This window comes from Bos mutus, chromosome 4 (assembly GCF_027580195.1).
Source record: "Bos mutus isolate GX-2022 chromosome 4, NWIPB_WYAK_1.1, whole genome shotgun sequence".
Lineage (NCBI taxonomy): Eukaryota > Metazoa > Chordata > Mammalia > Artiodactyla > Bovidae > Bos > Bos mutus.
The window spans coordinates 28,234,028-28,258,138 of record NC_091620.1 but is presented as its reverse complement, the minus strand read 5'-3'; the positions used below and the strand labels follow the sequence as shown (position 1 = coordinate 28,258,138).

General features: G+C 36.5%; 1 protein-coding gene across 4 annotated transcripts in view; it reads right to left on the bottom strand.

Moving 5' to 3' along the window:
* GRM8 (glutamate metabotropic receptor 8) overlaps window positions 1–24,111 on the bottom strand; it is an 851,777-nt gene that overhangs the window by 205,395 nt on the left and 622,271 nt on the right. Inside the window, exon 8 of one of the 4 annotated variants that reach the window (XM_070369282.1) lies at window positions 5,100–8,713. The exons of the other annotated variants lie outside the window; for them this stretch is intronic. Coding sequence (XP_070225383.1) covers window positions 8,652–8,713 — 62 coding nt within the window. The 3' untranslated portion in view covers window positions 5,100–8,651. Of the gene's footprint in view, window positions 1–5,099; window positions 8,714–24,111 lie in introns of those variants that run through there. 4 annotated transcript variants of the gene reach the window in all.

Below are 24,111 nucleotides of genomic sequence, written 5' to 3'. Positions count from 1 at the left end.
GAAGAATGGATGCTTTTGAACTGTGGTGTTGGAGAAGACTCTTGAGAGTCCCTTGGACTGCAAGGAGATCCAACCAGTCCATTCTGAAGGAGATAAGTCCTGGGTTTTCTTTGGAAGAAATGATGCTAAAGCTGAAACTCCAGGACTTTGGCCACCTCATGTGAAGAGTTGACTTATTGGAAAAGACTCTGATGCTGGGAGGGATTGGGGGCAGGAGGAGAAGGGGATGACAGAGGATGAGATGGCTGGATGGCATCACTGACTTGATGGACATGGAGTCTGGTAAACTCAGGAGTTGGTGATGGACAGGAGAGTCTGGCGTGCTGCGAATGGGGTCACAAAGAGTTGGGACTGAGCGACTGAACTGAACTGAACTGGTGATACATATGTATGTACATATGTACATATGTACATATATGTATATATATATATGTATACATATATATATACATATATACATATGTATATACGATTCATGGGGTCACAAAGAGTTGGACACGACTGAGCGACTGAACTGAACTGAACTGATATATACATATATATATATATATATACATACATATATACATATATATATATATATATATATACATATATATATATATATATATATGTATATATGCTTGTATAAGTATCTTGAGTCTCCTGCATTGGCAGTCAGGTTCTTTACCACCAGCACCACCTGGGAAGACCACATACGACTTCTGTGATAAGTTTTAATTAAGCATTCTATCTGTAACAGTGCTACATTTAAGAGTACATTTATGAAAGTGAAGTGCCTGTGTATGTGAGTGTGTGTGTGTGTGTGTGTACATATGTTCTTGCCTTTTCAAATTTGCTGTGTACTAGCAGGAGGTCTCTGACTATCTAGTCCAACGTGTTTTAAATCTGGATTTAAAATAGTCAAATTTATCAATTTTTATAATAACTGCTTACTAAGAGCTTTAAAATTTTGCTTTTGATATTTGCATTTTTTAGTCTGCACATAGTTGGCTTATGGTGTGAGGGTGGGAAACAATTTTACCTTTTTCATATGTTTATGTTGATAATCAGCACTACTCCATTTTCTAAATGACTGGACAGATGCTTTATACCTAAGTTAAATAGAGGAATGTGTCTTTTTTCTTTGGCCTTTCCCTCCTATTCCATTAATTCCTTTGTGTGTCTTTGATTCTGCATCAGACTGTATGAATTACTAAAGCTCCTTAAGACTGATAATGGTATGACAAGTTCCTTCTCCCTGATTTTTTCTCAGAAGTATTCTGACTTCTCTTTGCTTTCAACTCTTCTGTATACAATTTAGAACCATTTTTTTAAGTTCCATGAACAATTATATTTAGATGATGATTGGAAAAATATATAAAATCTATAAATTAACTGAGGAAGATTTGATATCCTAATAATATCTTCCTATACATAAGCATAAGTTGTCTCTCAATTGTTCAGATCTACTTTTGCAATATTTATGCAGTCTTATAATCTTCTTTCCATAGCACTTAAACTTTTTTATAGACTTACTCTTAGGTAATTAATATTCTCTGACGCTATTGTAAATGGTGTCCTAAATTATATTATCTACTATTTGCTGCTAGTATAGAGAATTCGGCTAGGGTTGTTTTGTTTTGCACTAGTCTTTTATTTAGTCTAGGGGTTCTCAGTTGGAGGTGATTCCATCCCCTGGGGTATTAGCAAAGTATAGAGATAGGTTTGCAATCCCAGGTGGTGCTAGTGGTAAAGAACATGTCTGCCAATGCAGGAGACATAAGAGATGGCAGGTTCAATCCCTGGGTTAGGAAGAGCCCTTAGAGGAGGGCATGGCAATCCACTCCAGTATTCTTTTCTGGAGAATCCCATTGACAGAGGAGCCTGGCTGGCTACTGTTCATAGGGTCACAAAGAGTGGGACATGACTGAAGCAACTTAGCAACAGCATCAGAGACATTTTTAGATGTTACAACTGGGGGAGTGGAACTACTGGTGATTGGTGGAAGAGGCCAGAGGTGCTAATAAACTTTCCACAATCCACAGGAGAGCCACCTTTAATAAAGAATTATCTAGTTCAAAATGTCAGTAGTTTTAAGGCTGAAAAATTTTTGCAAACTCTATTATACTTCAGGACTTGTATCTATAAATTCTTAAAACTTCTTAGATTTCTATATAAAGAATCATGTTCACCGTAAATAATTGAAATTTTATTTTCTCGCTAACAATTCTTATGACTGTAATCTTTTGCTTTCTTCTTTTTCTATTGTACTATCTAGGATCTTCAGTGCAATTTTGACATGAAGTGGCAGTAGTGGGCATCCTAGACTGCCAGTCTTCAGTGAATATTTTTCACATTTCTCATTTAGGATTATGTTTGATCTAGGTATTTTATAGGCATTTCTTTTCTTATTGGTTTAAGTTCCTTTCATCCCAAATGTATTAGTATTTTTATCATGAGTATATTTTTAATATGAGCTATATATTTTATGGCATCTTTTGAGACAAAATATTTTTCTTTTAATCTGTTATTGTGATGAATTACATTTATACATTTTCAGTTATGTCATGGAAGTTTGTCATGGGATGTATCTAACCTGATTTCAATATTTTTTTGCACTGTTGGATTCAATCAGCTAAAACTTTGTTTAGAAACTTTATATTCATACTCACACATGAAATGGATCCATAATGTTTCTTTCTTATAATTTCCTTTTTGTTTTGGTTTCAGGACTATCCTGGCTAAATAGAATAACTTGGAAAATATTCCTTTTTTCCCTCTCTCTGCAAGAGTTTTTATAAAATTGTAATAATATCTTCCTTGAAAGTTTTGTTGAACTCACCTGGAGTTATTTCAGACACAATCAAGAGAATGAATAAGTCAATTGTGATATATGAACTATTTATACAATAGAATATTATACTGCAGCCAAAGTGAATGAACTGTAGACAGCCATAAACATAGATGAATTTTAGCAATGTAATATTGAGTGAAAAAAGAGACTACCAAAAATACATTTTACAAAAGTATACATGATTAGAGAAGGAAATGGCAACCTACTCCAGTACTCTTGCCTGGAAAATTCCATGGATGGAGGAACCTGGTAGGCTACAGTCCATGGGGTCGCATAGAGTCAGACATGACTGACTACACTTTCTTTCTTTCTATAGTTCCTTTTGGAGAAGGAAATGACAACCCACTCCAGTGTTCTTGCCTGGAGAATCCCATAGATGGAGGGGCCTGGTGGGCTACAGTCTATGGGGTTGCAAAGAGTAGGACATGACTAAGCAACTAACACACACACACACACACACACACACACACACACACACACACACATGATTAGAATGTTTAAAATTTGCATGCTTTTTTGGGAATATTTATGCAAGACATATGCAGCCTGGTGTGCTGCAGTCCATGGGGTCACAAAGAGTGGGACATGACTTAGCAGCTGAACAACAACAAAAACAAATGCAACACAAATCAATTTTAAAAGGTAGGAATGTCGACTGTTCAGGAGGGATGTAAGGATGGATTAGTGACGAAAATACATGTTTGGATACTGCTTTTTATCAGTCTGAGGTTTTGGGGACAGGGGAATATTTTCATAGGTGTTTCCTGGATTCTTTGAAGTAATCAAACTAACTAAATAAATAAATGAAAGTGGACCTTGCATGGAACAATGATAAGAATGTGTCACTTGCAAAGGAGCCAAGAGGAGAAAAAGAAACAAAGAGAAAAGGGAGAGGGTGAGGAAGAGAGGCAGTAAGGAAGCCTCTCTTAATGAATGAAGGAAAGGTAGAAATAATAAGTAAAAGAATGAAAGAAAAGAGAAATACATTAATTATGTAAAAAAAGGAAGGATATATTGAAGGACAGTACTTTAACTGTTGTATAATTCTGTGAATTAACTGAATGCTATACTTAGCTCTGCTATTATGCCCTTGGAGAATATGAATCCTCCCTGTGGGTCTTTAAACCCAGACAAAATAGGTCACAAAAGAATTGTCTTCATCCACTTCTCTAAAGCAGCTTTTCTATGTATTTCTAAATTTTATATTTGTCAAGCTTCTGTCGGAATTCCCAGTTTATAAAGTATAACTATCTGGGATTAGGATCACATTATATTTTTAAGCCAAAAAGCTTAATTTACTTTTTTATTATGAAGATGATTCTGAAGAGTAAAATAAAGTTAAAATTCACCTCTTGCCAGTTATTACTTTATTTCCTGCCGAATATCAAACTGTTATTTTATCTTGGGTTATGTATGCCTTTGTAAAATTGATTGTTTGAAATATCATTAACATACAGTCTTTCAATGTATTTCAGAATTAATAGTTTGTTAATATTTATAGAATCACAGAAAGTTAAAGACAGACAATACTATAGGAATAAATGTCAAAGTGTCTAAAGATATGGATAAAATATCTAACTAGGAGACATCTACTCATTTCTTATAAAAATGTATATATTGATTTTAAAACAGGATATCAAATCATTTATTTATAATGGATCTGATTTTCTATAATTACACAAACTGTCAATGTATATTATGCCACTCTGATAAATGTGAATTGTCTCTGTTACCATGGTAACTTGAGGTGTTTCTCCTCTATGCTGCATGCATAACAATTTGGAGCATAATTAAAAGAAACAGTGATATATATAAGTAAAAAACTGTCATAAATTTAAAAATAAAAGTATAGTTTGACTTTTGTATATCCTTTTCAGAAGCTGATCTATTAAATGGATGAAAACAATAACTATTAAATTAGGTTTTATTTCAAATATATATGAAATACTTATAAAAATTTTCTGCCCCAAATGAAATATGAATAATTATCATAAACTAGAACTCTCAATTCATATTTTCTGATCACTATTAAAAAGACAGAAATTTTTAACATAAGCTTTAAAAAGATTAAAAATTAAAGCAAGACTAAGGAAGACAAACATCGAAAACTTCTAAAGATTCAGAAAAAAATAATTAAGTGTTCATGTTAATTAACTCTTGAGTCAAAGATAGCTGAAACTAAAATTATAGAGTACTATTTAGTGAATATCAATAAATTTCAAAACTAGAAGACATGTCAAGCCTTCTCTCAGAAAAAATTTAGAGAATTCAGTGTTTATTATTGCACATGGCCTAGATGAAATATATAAAAAGATTTTTATATTTGTGAGATAATAAATGGATTTTTAAGCATTACATCAAGTAAAAACTACTAAGGAAATAATCAATAATTTTAACAACATAAAATGTATAATTTTCATGTATCAAAAATAATTTTAAAAGAATCAGTCTAGAGAAATATAAGAAGGGATTAATACTCTCAATATGCAAGGAGTTCTTGAAAATAATAAGAAAACTTTAGCACTCTAGCACAACTGGGAAACGAACAGAAAATCTAAAAGTAAAATACATACAAATACAGTAAATGTATATGCAATGATCCATCTAATTAGTAATAAAAAACATTAATGAGACATGAATGTTCATTTGATCTAAACATAAATATCATGGGTAAAGGTGGGGTAAAACTGATACTTTCATACTATGTGGATAAAAATTTAAATTTACAATCATTCTGGAGGCAAATTTTGAAGATTTAACACACATTCTTTGGCTCAATAATAGACATTTATACTATAAAAATGAGCAGGTACAAAGTGTATACATGTACAGGTATACATGTGTAAAAAGACACATGTATAAATACACTAACTGTACTATTGCTTCTGTACTAGGGTAATGGGAAAATGTTGACAATCTAAATGGATGTAGATATATGAATCTTTAGGCCATCTTTCTTTAATACAGGAAAAATAGAAACAATATAAATATATATCAGTCAAGGTATGGATAAATAATGACACATCCATACAATGGAATATAATGTTGCAGACAAAATCATTTTGGTTAAAATGAAAACAACCTGTACTAAAACAAATGGTTGAGACAATGTTCATTACACTGATATTCTTATGTAATTTAATCTTAAATTTTGAAAACCTTTAAATAGCTAAAACACATTTTTTTCCCAAAAATCATTAGGAATTCTTAAAATAATGTACATTAAAACAACGTCTCCCTTTTCGTAACTATGCGGTATGTTTTGAGTATCCATATTAACAAGGGATTTAAGTCTCCATTTGACAACTAGTTTAGTTTAGCCTTTACATCAATTACCAAAGAACAATTTCTCATGTGTTCTAGCACATGTATCACAAGTACAGGAAAGAATAACACTTTCATCTTAAAAACAGAGGTACATGTTTTAAATCTATGTTTATAAAATTTTCCCAGTGTATTAATTAGCATGGTTTTGTACTGGAATGCTATATAGAAGTTAGTTTTAATCAGGAATAAATTTCTTGGTTCATTTAAAAAGAGAACTGGGTGTATTATTCATGATCATTATAGAAAAAAACCTGTTGTCATTTTCAAGTTATGTTTTACAGAAACTCATTGAATTAAAAAGCTAATTAAAGAATGAAGAGCAAGTAGAAGTGTTTTAAAGTGATTCTAAATATGTCTGTGAAAATACAAAGCTAGTTCTCTGTCCAGGCCATCATCAACTTTCTCTTTTCAACTGCTTCTGGCATTCCTATGTCCCAGGTCATAGCACCCAAAAAATATGTCCTGAGGAATATCAGACCCTGCCTTGGGAATTTCTGTAGCTTTGCACCCTTCTCATTAACTGAACCTAATTTCACAGGTTGTGAAGCTTTTGTTTCTCATTTTCCTTGTTGCGTTTGTCTTTCAAAACTCAGCTACAGACAATTTAATCTCAGTATTGACTTAGACCCTCTGTGTGACCCCATAGATGGCAGCCCACCAGGCTCCCCCATCCCTGGGATTCTCCAGGAAAGAGCACTGGAGTGGGGTACCATTGCCTTCTCCATTGACTTAGACCCTTAGAGAGATCTACCTGTCATGTTAGCTATTGACTGCAAGTTCCACATCAGTAGAGCAGAGTGCTTTCTAACCTAACCTGGTCCTCCTAGACACCTAGTACTGGGCCTTTGTCGACCCCCCCTCCTTGGCCTTCCTGCACTTTCAGGGCAATTGTACCTCATCGTCATCTCCACTCATCATCACCAACAGCATCAACCAGTTTCAAGTCCTTAGTGCTTGGTAGACATTGTTGATATGCACAAACATAAGGTTATCCTTTACTTAAGTTAACCCATGAGATCTCAGTGGTTTTATCTTTCTTTAAAGCAGTGATGTTAATGTTTAATGTTGACTTTTAATGATGGAATGTTAAATAATGAACATGAAGGTCAGGACTGAGCATCTATGCAAAGGGAGAAGGGTCTAGTGGTAGCAAGTTGGTACAAAAGTAATCGCGGTTTTGGACTGTGAATTTTTCCGTTATAACTAGGCCCAAACAGATCTTTATTAATCAAAATAGGAACCATTACAATCAACATATTTTTTTGCAATAACAAATAAATTTGCTTATTCCTCTAGTGTAAAAATCTGTGCTTATAGATTCGATGAACTCTTGGAAAATATTTTCTGCCTCCTGCTGGTTGCTGAAGCATTTTCCCTGCGAAAAAGAGTTGTCGAGATGCTTGGAGAAGTAGAAGTCAGCTGGGATTGGTGAGAGGTCCGGTGAATATGGCAGATGAGGCAAAAACTTCCTAGTCCAATTCATGTGACTTTTGAAGCAAGCATTCGTGGTGTAACTGCAGTTGGGAATTGTTGCGCAGAACTGGGCCCTTTCCATTGACCAGTGCCAGCTTCAGGCGTTGCAGTTTTCGGTGCATCTCATCAATTTGCTGAGCATTGTTCTCAGATGTAATGGTTTTGCTGGGATTCAGAAAGCCGTAGTGGATCAGACAGGCCGCAGACCACCAAACAGTGACCATGACCTTCTTTTGGTGCAAGTTTGGCTTTGGGAAGCGCTTTGGAACTTCTTCTCGGTCCAACCACAGAGCTTGCCATTGCCAGTTGTGGTACGAAATCCACTTTTCATCACATATCATAATCCGATCGAGAAATAGTTGGCTTTTGTTGCATAGAGTAAGAGAAGCTACTTCAAAACAATGCTTTTTTTGACTTTCAGTCAGCTCATTGGGCACCCACTTATCGAGCTTTGTCACCTTTCCAATTTGCTTCCAATTCTGAATAACCATAGAATGGTTGACATTGAGTTCTTGGGCAACTTTTTATGCAGCTGTAAGGGGATCAGCTTCAATGATCCTCTCAGTTGGTTGTTGTCAACTTCCAATGGCCGGTCACTATGCTCCTTCAAGGCTGTCATCTCCTTTGCAAAATGTCTTTTTTTTTTTTTGGCAAAATGTCTTAAACCACTATTGCATTGTATGTTCTTTAGCAGTTCCTGGGCCAAAGGTGTTACCGATGTTGCAAGTTGTATCCGCTGCTTTATGACCCATTTTGAATTTGAATAAAAAAGTCGCTCAAATTTGCTTATTATCTAACATCATTTCTATGCTGCTGCTACTGCTAAGTCGCTTCAGTCGTGTCTGACTCTGTGTGACCCCATAGATGGCAGCCCAACAGGCTCCTCCGTCCCTGGGATTCTCCAGGCAAGAACACTGGAGTGGGTTGCCATTTCCTTCTCCAATGCATGAAAGTATAAAGTGAAAGTGAAGTCGCTCAGTCGTGTCCGACTCTTAGTGACCCCATGGACTACAGCCTACCAGGCTCCTCCATCCATGGGATTTTCCAGGCAAGAGTACTGGAGTGGGGTGCCATTGCCTTATAAAATAAACAGCAGGTAATAAGTCATTAGTAAAAAAACATAAAGTAAGAAATGTGCTCTACAATGATGTGTAACATAACTATATTTATTTAAAAATATATTCTAATATCAAATAACAAAGTTCAACAATGCAAAACTGCAATTACTTTTGTGTCAACCTAATAGAAACAGCAGACTGTGGAATCAATCCTGCCATAGCTTGCGGATCTCTGAGAAACTATCACTGTGTTTGTTCCCTCTTATCCATGAGGTCAATATCACTTACATCAGCAGATAGCTGGAGGATTGAAAGATATGACATTTAAAAAACATCTCGTGGTAATAATTATTAGAGACCCCATCCCTCAGTGCCATGTCTATGAATGTAGAATAAATCAATAACTGTTCAACCAAAAAATTAACTTAAAAAACCTATCATTTCCCCCAACTGATTTAATCAATTAAGAGTGTAAAAAATTAAATAGGTTGACATTTCATTTTTGTCAACATGAATTCCCATTTGAAAGAAATTAATGCCTTTTAGCTATTTACATTCATAGTGGTGATTAATATCAAATTTCTGTATTTTACCCTATATTTAGCTAATTAAGAAATTGATCTGTTGAATATCACCAAAATTATGAAAATGTAATAGTCAAAAACATCAAATCCACCTATCCCTTTACCTTGAGCTGTGAAGCCCAAGTTTAATGGAGGTTTAATGTAATTATTTGTTTCTATAAATAAAACTAAATTTTCAGTACATTACAAAACATTCTTTCAAAATTAAAATTTTATATCAGACAAACTATGAGTAATGTATTTTTTATTTCCTCTTATGAATATCACATTTAAAAAATATTTTTACCTAAGAACTCTGGCATATCACATATCCTCTTAGTGGAGTAAGTAAAGTAACATCAAAATGCGTAATATATGCGTGTGATGTACATATTTATCACGTGACATACAGAGAGAAAACGTGATCACTTGCATTGCAAAGGATGACACTGGGATTACAAGAGGCACCTATTAGAGTTCTAAACTAATGTCATTTGCTTAACCAGGGATTGTTCACTCATTGTTATAATAAAACGAGTAATTAATTTACTGTTTTATTCAAATAATATTAGACTTCTTAAATACACACAAACATTTACATAGCATCAAGTCATAAAACCAGAGAGTCCAATAGTGGTTATTAGGAGTTAGGTGGATGGGAGAAATGGGGAGATGCTGGTCAAAGGGTACAAAGCTTAAGTTATGGAAGACGAATAAGTCCTAGAGATTTAGTGTACAACATACGCATGTAATTAACAATTCTGTACTATATACTTGAACATCTGCTCAGAGAGTAGCTACTATAAGTGCCCTTGGCATACTAAAACTTTTTTTTGAAAAAAGATTAAAAACAAATAAAAGGAGAAGGAGGAAACTTTTGGAGGTGATGAATAAATTTATGGCATTGACTATGGTGATGGTTTCATGAGTATATACATATCTCTAAACTCATCAAGCTGCATACATTAAATATGTACAGATTTTTGTATCCCAATCACACCTCACTAAAGTGGTTTTTTAAAAATTCATTACCAAAAGCAAAAACATTCCTCTTTTAGAAAGTTGGATATCCCAAGCTAATGGTGATAGCATACCAAAAAAATTTTTTTTAATTCATAAGATGAAGTTCTAAATGTTCCCCAACAAATGTCTGAAAAGAAAAATAACAAAAATATTCTTTGGAATTTTTATGAAGCTCTGTTTTTCTCCCTCTGAAATTGCTGAATGTTTTATGCTTTATGATTTAAATGTCTTCAGAAATTGAGCTCTAGGAAGTTTATAGAAGCACTTAAGTTTATGACTAAAAAACCCTCAGAAACTTATGTAAAATATATATTTTGTATTTTGTAGTCCTGAGAATAGCCTAGGAGAATAGTGCATATAATAGATACTAGACAGTAAGATTCTGCAAGTGTCTTTTATCTGAATAAAAACAAAATCAGAAGCCACATTTATGTGTGTGTGTGGTTTTTTTTTTTTTGGTAATCTGAAAGCTTGTAGAAATTCTGTCTATATCTGTTAGCTACCTCATAATAAATTAATTTGTTCTTATATCCTAATTAAATTAAAATACAAAATGGAAAGCTAGAAAAAAAATTGCAAAAGCCCAATAATGGAAGATAACTAAAAATGTGGACGCTTTTGCGACGATAAATCTTTCTATTCATTTTCCATCACATTTAACTTTTGTCACACTAGTTTCTAAAGTTCCTCACTTTCTTATTGAAAATGGCATTATTAAACCAGTTATAGTGAATCTAAAAGATAAATTGTAATGTTATCTGCAACAACCAATGACTGGATTGTCTCAGTGGGGAAAGAGAAAAATTAGTATTCATATTTTCTTGGTCCATAGTCTAGTCTGCTGTTTACAGAAGGAAACTATATCCAAGGGCCAACATCCAATATTCATACTCCATCTTGCCACTGTGCTCTCAAAGCCAAACACATGTAATTCTTCATTTTTACCATCAAAAATAGGAGGAGTCAGGAAATTGTCAAATATCAGATAAAAGTAGCTGAACATCAATGTTGGAGAACCACGGTGATGTTTCTGTTTTAAACGTAAAATATTTGTTACAGAGAAATTCATATTTATTGTAAACATTTTAAAGTCAATATATGCAAAAGAATGACAGGAGAATAAAAAAAAAAAGAATATTGGTTCATCATCCTACTATCATTTAGGGAAAATGGTTATTATTTGAATTAAAGTTTTTCCCAAAATGATATAATACTATAATAATATTATCTATGCAGATTTAAGTCCTTCCTTTTTTGGTAATAATGGAAAACTATATGTCAATATATAATCATCAGTATAATAATATAACTTTATTGGCTATACATTTATTCTGTTTCTATACCCACCATATAGAAACTATGGAAAAGCTAGACAGTGTGTTAAAAAGCAAAGACATCACTTTACCAACAAAGGTGCACATAGTCAAGGCTATGGTCTTTCCATAGTTACGTATAGATGTGAGAGCTGGACAATAAAGAAGGCAGAGTGCCAAAGAATTGATGCTTTCAATCTGTGGTTCTGGAGAAGACTTCTGAGAGTCCCTCGGAAAGCAAGGAAATCAAACCTGTCTATCTTAAAGGAAATCAACCTTGAATAATCTTTGGAAGGACTAATGCTGAAGCTCCAAAACTTTGGTCGCCTAATGGGAACAGCTAACTCACTGGAAAAGATCCTGATGCTGGGAAAGACTGAAGGCAGAAGGAGAAGAGGCGACAGAGGATGAGATGGTTGGATGGCATCACGATTCAGTGGACATGAACTTGGGCAAACTCCAAGAGACGGTGAGGGACAGGGAGGCCTGGCGTGCTGCACCATGGGGTTGCGAAGAGTCAGGCATGACCTGACAAACATATCCACCATATTTTACTTAACCAGCCCCACAGTGGTGGATACTTGTATCATTGTCAATTATTTGGTCATATAACAATATTGCCAAAAAATCTCATGCTTATTTATTTGTGTAATAGTCTATTTTTCTTTACATTTCTTTACCTGGGATTGCTGTGTCAAAGTGAACAAATATTTCAAATTCTTATGTGAGTCACTTCCTTATAGGAATTTTACAACCAAAGAGCACTGCATATGAATAATTACTAATATTTATATAATATGAAAAAGCCTTAAAATTTTTTTACAATGTAAACACACACACACACTTTTTTCTCTGGCCCATTTGTGTGTAGTGCTTAATGTTCACACAAATCACCGGGGATATTTTTCAAAGTCTGATTCTAACTCAGAGGGTCTGGGGTGGAGTCTAAGTGTCTTCATTTCTAACTTTGCTAACAAGTCCCTAGGTGATGACAGTCTTGCTAATCTGCATACAATGTTTGAGCAGCAAGTACCTACAGATTTAACAATATATTGTTACAAGATCCTGAGGAAACCTTTCACCTCCATGTCTGCACATCACTGATGGTTAACCTAAATTACATAGACTCCTGGGGTCTATATATAAGCTTCATGACATGTTTCTACTGCCTGTATTAGTAAACAACGCACATGTAAAAATGCATTATTCTGGAGAGAAAAAGTACTTCAATCTAAAATTCAAAGGGTCATGACACCAAATGACTTGTTAATGATTTTTTTATTGTGCTGTATGGAGTGAACAGAAAGACTGATCAAGGTGTGATCCGAATTCCACCTCTGTCCCTGATCCTTCCTGTAAAGGTCTTTCCCAAAGAGACACAACAGCAGCTGACTAGTCCATGATCAATCACTGCAGCCCTCTTTCTTAAGTGCATCTGTATAGCACAATATAGATAATCTAAAGAGTGCCACTTACTGGCTTAAGGAATACATGAACTTAAAAAAAAACTTGGAATAATTAAACCTCTTAAAGTGTGCCTGCTCAGTCACTTCATTCGTGTCTGATTCTGTGCGACTCTAAGGACTGCAGACCCCCGGGCCCCCTCTGTCCATGGGTTTCTCCAGGCAAGAATACTATATTGTGTTGCCATGCCCTCTTCCAGAGAATCTTCCTGATCCAGGGATTGAACCCGCATCTCTTGTGTTGCAGGTGGATTCTTGATCAATGAGTCACTAGGGAACCCCAGGTCTTAAAGTGGTCCCCTCTGAAGCGGCTGTGAAGCCTGAGGACATCAGCTCAATACGGTTGAACTTGGTACTGTCATAATTATATCTGGCTTCTGGTTAAAGCATTAGCAACACAATTCTTAGAGAAGCCAAGCATTCTGGTATTTTTCAAATTGAGATGTCAGTTCTATTGAGAATAGTGTGAAGTATGATTTATCTTCCTGAGAAAAATACAATGTGAATTGAAAACCTATTTTTGAAACAGTTACAAAATTTGAGGTCAAAGAGGCTGTGGTAACCAAAAAAAAGAAAAAGAAAAAAGAAAGAAAGCCACAGTTCTTAAAGTATAGACAATCATATAAACTAAAATCACTATGAAACAAAAATAAACAAAGACTCTTCTGGAGGCGGAGGGTGGTGATGGTTGTACAGCTCTGCCATTGTTCACTTAAAAATGATTAAAATTGTAAACTTTGTTTTGTAGAACATGTTCGTCACTCAGTCATGTCTGACAATTTGTGATCCAATAGACTGTAGCCTGCCAGGATCCTCTGTCTATGGAATTCTCCAGGCAAGAATACTGAAATGGGTTGCCATTCCTTTTTCCAAGGATCCTCCTGAACAAAGGATAGAACCCGGGTCTCCTTCATTGCAGACAGATTCTTTACTGCCTGAGCCACCAGGGAAGTCCTGGGTATATATATTTTACTGCAATTTAAACACACAAATAAAAGAATAAACAAACACATAAATAAGATACCAAACAACCAAAAGAAAATACAGCAATAGCTTAGGAACTGCTGTTTTGCCCAAAATGCCTGTCTCTCCTTGTACAGAAAGTCACAACATAGAACATTAATATCTCTTTGAAACATGTGGCTAGAAAAGAAGCATGAGCCTGTTGTTTAGGCCAAATTTAATTTGGGTAATTATGTTCTAGCTGCCTCGAAGTCCCCTAAAGTCTCTCATAATCTGTGTCACTTCGGTGTTTAATCTGTTTACAGCAGTCCACGCTCTTTCAAGTGGCCATTACCATCTGCCCCTAAGGTGGCTGCATTTCAGTAGGAATGACATATTTTGTATTACAGAGGTACCCAACTTGAACAATTATTCCCTGAAAGGTCGATGATGCAAATTTACCTTGAAGCACCTGAGAACAAAATGGGAAGTTTCCACACAGAGAGGTCATTGTTAGAAGTGATCAAATCAGCCCCCTGTTCTTCCTATCCCCTGAAGTTTGGTTTAATCAACATATTCTCAGGATGGAAGTACACTTTGTAAAAACTAAAATAAAAGCATACTATGCCAGAATTTTCTGTAACATAAGTGTGTTTAACATTGTATTTTTAAAGAAAGGATACATCTACATTTTGAAAATAAACTTTTATCAGGTGCTAAAAGTTGTTTTTTGTTTTATTTTGTGGTCCTGGATTGTCTAAATATCACTGTTTAATGTTAACATTATTTTCCTTTCCCCTGTAATGGCTCTATATAGAGCCAACTCCATCCAGAAATAGAAGAAACGCATCCATGTTACACAGACGCCTCCAGAAATCTTCCTACTACTCCAGCACAAAGCAGAGAATTCCCACTATTAGCATAATTATTTAAATTAAGCAGAAGGTTACATGTAAAATGCAAGAGGATCACTCTGGGAGATTACTCCCTAACTTGATAATACATCAACACAGATAATTGTATCTGTTCATTAGATAGCTGCAAGATGCTGATAGTTTGATGCATATGAACAGGCAGGTTTCTTTAGAACAGTAGTTTAGAGTATTGAAAGGCAGCCTAGGTGGGCAAATATGGACAAACAGCCAGAAGGCATGACTGAACAAGATGGAGAGTCATAAATAGTGCCAGGGTCCAAAGGCCAAGAGAATAGTAATCCAAAAAAGCTAGAGAAAAACTGAAGGGACTTAGAGATGATGTATCACAGGTACTCGATAAGCTTATATCCTGGCTTCATTGTACCTTCCACAATAGTTTTATGAACAGTCTCATCACATTAATAATGTAATGAGGGGTCGATACACCTTCTGGAAGTCAGTCTCCAAAAGAACTAGCTCATTTTGGAATTATAGTCAAGCAAGATGAGGCATTGGCAGGAGGACAGTCCTTTCCTTACAAGTCTAGGCAGAATGGCATTCCAAAACCAAAAGGCAGCCACAGAAGAATGGATCAAGAAGATATGGTACACACATATAATGGAATACTACTCAGACATAAAAAAGAATGAAATAATTCCATTTGCAGCAACATAGATGCAACTAGAATGTACCATATATATCATAAGTGAAGTAAGTCAGAAATAAAAAGACAAATACCATATGATATCACTTTTATGTGTAATCTAAGATATGACACTAATGACTCTATCTAGAAAAGAGAATCAGACTCAGGAGAACAGATTTGTGGTTGCCAAGAAGGAGGGGTTTGGGGGAGGAATGGAATGGGAGGTCGGGGTTAGCAGAGGTAAGCTAATGTATACATAATGGATAAACAACAGGCCTTCCTGTAAAGCACAGAGAACTATATTCAGTATCCTATGAAAAACCATAATGGAAAAGAATATAAAAATGCATATAAATATGTATAACTGATATATGCTTGGGCTTCCCTTGTGGTTCAGCTGGTAAAGAATCTGCCTGCAATGTGGGAGACCTGGGTTCGATCCCTGGGTTGGGAAGATCCCCTGGAAAAGGGAAAGGCTACCCACTCCAGTATTCTGGCCTGGAGAATTCCATGGACTGTATAGTCCACGGGTCACAAAGAATCGGACACGACTGAGCAACTTTCACTTTCATGTATAACTGAATCACTTTGCTGTACAGCAGAAGTTAACACAACATTGTCAATCAACTACACTTGAATAAAATAAATGAAAGACAAAAGAAAAGCAAGAGGTTAAACTGGGCTAAAGTAATAAGATACGGGCACAAACAGGAGATGACAATATTAATACCAATCATGATAAAATAAATAATGTAGCAATACCTAGATTTTCATTATCCAGTTCCTACAGTAATAACTTTGTTTTGAGCAGCCTCAGAAGCTGTGATGTGAACACAACTTTCTGCCAGGAACCCAGGGCTCTCTGGTTGGATGATGTGAAGGATCATTAACCACATCTTGCTAAAGAACATTAGAGGTTATAAAAATGTCATCTAGACCATGCCGACAAGCCCATCTGTATTTAAAGCTGAATCCCTTTGAGAGAGATAACTCCATGTGGCTCAGTGGGGCTGTGACTTCAAATGTCAGAAAACTATTAACACATAACCAGAGCATACAAGCCGTAAGAGAGTAGTTGAAGGGATGAGGGGTATGAAATCATTCCAGTTGCCTTACTTAGGGCCTAAGTACCTATCAGAAGAGTACCTCTTAGACAGGAGTAAAGAAACTTTTAAAGGATTTTGTAACTTATCAATACAATTAATTGAAATGTCAGATGGCCTTTTCTGCCACTGATGTCTGAGATTATTCTATCAATATTTTACAGGATGGTGAGTCTGAGAGATAAAGTTATTTATGATTAACATTGGATTCCATCTGTCATGGAAGAGAACGTGTTTCCTGAGAATGAACCAGGAAAGCTAAGAAGAAAATATTATTTCAGATTGGGATAAAACCAAGCTAGTCTGCTTTTTATCAATCAAACCACATGAATCAGGTGGACTGATGTCTGAAAGGGAACGACCTCTTCTAATATCTATGCATGTTGATTGATTTCTGTATAAAGTCATTTATTTGTATTTTGGGTCTGTCTGTCTCACTGTGTATCTCTTTTTCATGTGGACATATGATAGAATATGTATAAAGATGTGCACACATGTACCTTCTATGGTTTTTTAGTTAACCTCTCTGATTTGACTCCTCGCCAAGATGTCTACTCCCTCTTTTCACTCTCCTTACAATCCCTGTCATCTTTGAAATTGGGGAACTGTTCTCCAACAACCTTCCTATATACATTTCCTCATTTCTTTTTCCTTCTTCTTCTCTCCTGCTCCCATCTTCCTTATCTCAGGTTTATACAGGTGAGGAAGAGAAAAAGAGAGGTTCCAAGTTATATATTAGTTCTTTTCTTATTCTGCCATCATCATAATAATTAGAAGAATATCCTGCTGAGGAATGTGTCATCAGAGTTTAATTACTTCTAACAAAGAAGGTTTTTCGTTCTCTAGTGCGGATCAATATATCCTATTATCATTATTAGCAAATTTTAGGAGAAGGCAATGGCACCCCATTCCAATACTCTTGCCTGGAAAATCCCATGGATGGAGGAGCCTGGTAGGCTGTAGTCCATGGGGTCACTAAGAGTCGGACACAACTGAGTGACTTCCCTTTCACTTTTCACTTTCATGCATTGGAGAGGGAAATGGCAACCCACTCCAGTGTTCTTGCCTGGAGAATCCCAGGGACGGGGGAGCCTGGTGGGCTTCCATCTATGGGGTCACACAGAGTCGGACACAACTGAAATGACTTAGCAGTAGCAGCAGCAGCAAATTTTAAAGAAAATTATAAGCAAGGTGAAAAGATAGCCTTCAGAATGGAGAAAATAATAGCAAATGAAGCAACTGACAAACAACTAATCTCAAAAATATACAAGCAACTCCTACAGCTCAATTCCAGAAAAATAAATGACCCAATCAAAAAATGGGCCAAAGAACTAAATAGATATTTCTCCAAAAAAGACATACAGATGGCTAACAAACATATGAAAAGATGCTCAACATCACTCATAATCAGAGAAATGCAAATCAAAACCACAGTGAGGTATCATTTCATGCCAGTCAGAATGGCTGCAATCCAAAAGTCTATAAGCAATAAATGCTGGAGAGGGTGTAGAGAAAAGGGAACCCTCTTACACTGTTGGTGGGAATGCAAACTAGTACAGCCACTATGGAGAACAGTGTGGAGATTCCTTAAAAAACTGGAAATAGAACTGCCTTATGATCCAGCAATCCCACTGCTGGGCATACACACTGAGGAAACCAGAAGGGAAAGAGACACGTGTACCCCAGTGTTCATCACAGCACTGTTTATAATAGCCAGGACATGGAGGCAACCTAGATGTCCATCAGCAGATGAATGGATAAGAAAGCTGTGGTACATATACACAATAGAGTATTACTCAGCCATTAAAAAGAATACATTTGAATCGGTTCTAATGATGTGGATGAAACTGGAGCCTATTATACAGAGTGAAGTAAGCCAGAAAGAAAAACACCAATACAGTATGCTGCTGCTGCTTCTGCTGCTGCTAAGTCGCTTCAGTTGTGTCCGACTCTGTGCGACCCCATAGACAGCAGCCCATCAGGCTCCACCGTCCCTGGGATTCTCCAGGCAAGAACACTGGAGCAGGTTGCCATTTCCTTCTCCAATGCATGAAAGTGAAAAGTGAAAGTGAAGTCGCTCAGTCGTGCCCGACTCTTAGCGACCCCATGGACGGCAGCCTACCAGGCTCCTCCGTCCATGGGATTTTCCAGGCAAGAGTACTGGAGTGGGGTGCCATTGTATACTAACATATATATATATATGGAATTTAGAAAGATGGTAACGATAACCCTGTATGTGAGACAGCAAAAGAGACATAGCTGTATAGAACAGTCTTTTGGACTCTGTGGGAGAGTGGTGGTGGGGGGGTTGATTTGGGAGAATGGCATTGAAACATGTATAGTATCATATAAGAAACAAATCGCCAGTCCAGGTTCGATGCAGGATACGGGATGCTTGGGCCTGGTGCACTAGGATGACCCAGAGGGATGGTACGGGGGAGAGGTGGGAGGGGGGCTCAGGATGGGGAACACGTGTACACCCGTGGCAGATTCATGTTGATGTATGGCAAAACCAATACAATATTGTAATTAGCCTCCAATTAAAATAAATAAATTTAAATTAAAAAAAAGAGAATACATAAAAATTTTTTAAATAAAGAAAGAAAGAAAATTGGTGAAAAAATGCATCATAAAATATCATATCAACTGAACTATTCCTTGTTACTTTTGTCACTGTAAAAAAACTGCATAGTCAACATCAATTTATAATTCATTTTGAATCATACTATTACAGTGCTATGTGGAAATACTTTGTCAGAGTTTCCCTAGCCTAGATATATTTACTTGCTCTCTTAAACTTTTTAAACTGATCGTCCACTATTCTGAACTTCAGACCAAAAAAAATACATCTGCAAATATATGAAATAAGTTCAAGTTAGTTTAAAGTTTAAAATCATATATACCCATACATATATGTATATATATTTAGGGATATAAATGCATGCTTATATGTACATTTTATGTATCTCTATATGTATACACAAAAACATATATGTGTGACAGTGTATGTGTGCTCAGTCATGTCTGACTCTTTGCAACGCCACGGACTGTGTCCCCCCAGGCTCCTCTGTCCATGAGACTTTCCAGGCAAGAATACTGGAGTGGTTTGCCATTTCCTTCCCCAGAGGGTCTTCCTGACCCAGGTATTGAACCCGAGTCACCTGCATTGGCAGGAGTATTCTTTACCACTAGCGCCACCTGGGAAGCCATATATAGATACAGATATAGATACAGACATAGACATAGGTATAAAGATATGCATAGACGGAAGAACATGGAACTGGTGTGCAACAGTCCATGGGGCTGCAAAGGGTTGGACATGACTGAGTGACTGAACACATAGACATATATGTTTATTTTGTTGTTCAGTTGCTCAGTCGTTTCTGACTCTTTGTGACCCCATAGACTGTAGCCCACCAGACTCTGTCCATGGGATTTTCCAGGCAAGAATACTGGAGTAGGTTGCTGTTTCCTGCTCCAGGGGATCTTCCCAACCCAGGGTTATTTGAAATTCCCCATCTGATAATTCCAGTATTCCTACCATGTCTGGTCCTGATGCTTGTTCTGTCTCTTCAAATTGTGCTTATTGCCTTGTAGTGTGTCTTGTGATACTTTCCTTGATAACTGGACACAATGTACTAGAAGAACTATGGTAAACAGGTGTTTAGTGTTGTGGTGGTGAGGGGCAGGGGGCAGGGAAGATTTTTATAGTCCTACAATTAGGCTTCAGTTTTTTAGTGAGCCTTTGCCTCTGGACTGTGAACTTAAGTGTTTGTCCATTTTTTTTTATCTTTCTTTAGCTCAGACAGGATAGCTCCAGTCGGCTGAGGTTGTGTGTTTCCCTTCCCCAGGTCAGTTAGGCTCTGACCAAACCCCAGGAGGTTAGGCTCTGGTTAACTAGTTTCCTCTGAGGGAAGACCTTGTTATAATAGTGTTTGGACATATTTCAGAATGATTCCTTTACCTCTCCCTCTGCTGAAAGCACAAGGAAACTTTCTCTGATATTCACTATGGAAACACTGATTGAGCTCCTGGAGGTAAAACTAACAAAACTGCGGGGGCTCCCCTGTGCCCAGCCCCGCCAGGATTTTTAACTCTCAGTGTTTTCCTCACTGAGCTTCTAGGAATTCATAATTACAGGTCAGGCTTTCCTACTCAGGCACTGGGTCCTGCAGTGGTTTCCATTCCTGAAGCTCTACTCCCATAAGCCCTGAGTGCCTGCATTCCTGTATTTGCCTGTGTGTGTCTCCATTCTAGCCTATAACCCCCCTCTCTTTTAAGGATTGTAGAAATATTGTTGATTTTTCAGTCTGTTCAGCTCCTTACGTGTTGTTAGGGCAGAGCTCTGACTTCCAAGCTCTTTATATGCAGAACTGGAAACCGAAAGTCTCACAACATATATTTTTAGTTCAATAAAAATAAATACTATGAACAAGGGCCTGCGGCTTCAAGAAACATCCTTTATTTGGTAATGAAGACACAGATAGTGTTAATCAAAATAAAGACATAACAGTAGGAGATGTGAAATAAGCAGGGTAGAAAGTAACTCTCAGGGTAGAAAGAGTAAGATCGTTCTGGCTGCGTGTATACGTGAGCATGTGATTCAAGAAGCTGCTGCTTTGTGGCGGGGGCCATGAAAGGCAGCTTTCATATATTATTCCATATAATCCTCACAGTCCTGATAAGTAGATAGTTTTAATCTCTATTTTGTTGGTGAGGAAAAAAAATAAAGCTTAGCAAGATGATTGATTTAGTAAAAAACAAAACAAAGAAAAAACACCCATCGTCATTTGTTCACGGGGCTTCTTTCTGTAATAGGAAAGAACAAATCTGACTCCCCATATTAGATCTGTTTCTTTTACTTCAACCTTTGTATTCTACTACTTTGTCTACAAGTTAAAAATTTTGCCTGTAGCCTGAAATATACAGGAAAGTCCATTCTCAAGACTCTGACCTTTAAGGGTATAACACTTTTCCATTCATATAGGGATAACTTCCCAGGTGGTACTAGTGGTAAAGAAACTGCCTGCAAGGCTGGGGACATAGACATGGAGTTAATCCCTGGGTCGAGAAGATCCTCTGAGAATATCCCCAGAGGAGAGCATGGCATCCCACTGCAGTGTTCTTACCCAGAGAATCCCATGGACAGAGAAGGTAAGCACATTTCTATCTCAAAGGCAAACTGGACTGGATAAAAATGGGCATGATGAGTGGATGGATATTGGGCAGGTGTCTGCCACACACAGAAAGCACTGAATAAATGATAGTTCTTAATTATTACTACTGTGTTTTGTTGAGTCAAAGGCCCACATTTCCTACACACTAACGTTTCTTAAATCACTATGTGTTCTACAATTGCTGTGAGGAGAAACTCGCACAACTTGGCTTTGTGTTGAAGGTATTTGATGCTCCTCCGTCACCACGGTGAAGGTGTTTTCACTGGCAGCATTACACATGATTGAACTTCGTGTTTTTTTAAATTTCTAATTGTGATTGAAAATATCAACAAAAAGATGGTGTCATGGTATAATATCCATGTTTGCTATTGTTTAGTATAGAAAAGTGTTATTATACCAAACAAGACAAAAGTAGTGTAGAAGAAAGTAAAATTGCTTTTAGAGGCAGTGTTGCTGATGGTCAAGAACACAGACGCTAGAATGAGAAGCATACGCTAGTTCCACTGCTTGGGAGGTATGTGACCTTGGGGGACTTACTTCATCCCCTGTGGCTCATCTATAAAATGAGGGTGACAAGAAGGTCAGTGTGAGGATCAAATGAGCTAATGCTGATGAGAGTGCGAGAGATTATGCTTGACACAGGAAGTGGTCCATAAATGTTATCTATCCTTATTATGAATATTGTTTGAGGCAATGAATCACTGTAGAGGAATAAATGTCCTCTCACATCATGTTTCAAGTCCAAACTCAAGTGCTTTCTAATTTCTCAGAAGGAAGAAACACAATGCCAATAAAAACTGCGTGTGTATGTGTGTCTACTTATATGTATAGTTATTATAAAATAAAATCATCTAATGCATGTGAGGAAGGATAACTAAAGACAATAGAAACTGTCAAATATCTTGGGATATATCATAGGATTTGAAAAACTAAGAGAAATTCCATACACCCATAGAGTTTCATTAGAGACTAAAACTCGGCAAATGTCAAAAGCTTCTAGACGATACTCCAGAGAAACTGTTTAATATCCAGCAATACATACTTTCATTATGGAAAAATCAAAGCTGTGAATTCAACAAAATAAGAAAAGCAAACAAAGCCTGATGTCTTTAGATATGCTTCAAAATTATTCTGTCAGTCCTAAGGCAGGTAAAGAGGTCATGATTACAAGCACGGGTTTTGGAGAGGAGCTAGTCATTGTGCTGCCAGAGGTGAAAACATGTGTAAAATATGCAGACCATAAATATGATAAAGACTTGGACCCAAATGTTCATTGTCATACAGAAGAATCAAGTCAAATGAAATCACTGGAATGATTTTATAGAAAAGTGAAATTGATTGAAAAACATGACTTACATTTAATATAGTATTTCTTTTCTTTTTTTTTTCCCAGAAATAAATTTATTAAGTCAAATGTGAACCTTACATTAGGTGGTATCTTGGAACAATGTTACAGTTCCAAAATCTTGTATTTAAGGGCTGCTGCTACTTCTACTGCTAAGTCACTTCAGTCATGTCCAACTCCGTGTGACCCCATAGACGGCAGCCCACCAGGCTAAATGAGGATAAATCAGACTAAACTTTATTTTTAGAATAAATAAGACTTTTATTATAAAGTTCAATATTGATATATATTTTGTCATGAATTTAAAATTTTTAATTATAAGCCATCCCAGTCACATTAATAGTAGCCTCATTCATCACCAAAACAATGTTCTTTTTTCATCATAATCTGGTTAAGCTTTTGGAAGAAATATGGGCAAAGTGTGAGAACTCACATCATCCCTTGGCTTTTCTTAAAATCTAATTTTCAAGGATTAAAAATGTCTGATGCCATGGCCATATGGCAGTGTTTCCCATGGACAGAGATGATATATCCCCAAGCTGATAGGTCATGCTGCAAAGGAGGATGACTTTTTCCTTTGAAAATTAGCCTATTCAATCAAAATCTCTTGGAAATAATGATTGGTTTTCTGTGTATAGCTGGCACTCCACTTGGAATTGTCGGCTGCCTGAATCTTCCTTATTCTGCAGCACTGCATATACCATCCAAGTATGATATGTTACAGCCAAGATCCAAATGCCTTCTAACTCCCACAGTGGAGAATGAAAAACTGGTAACGCAGTGAATTATTTCAGGTTAGCATGAATTTCTCTAGACAAACAGCTGGTTGTTAAAGAAAGCATTATGCACTGATGATGATCCTTGGTAAATGAAAATGTGAACAGATTTCACAAGTACTTTCAGCTTCACAGGTATTTTATAGGGATCT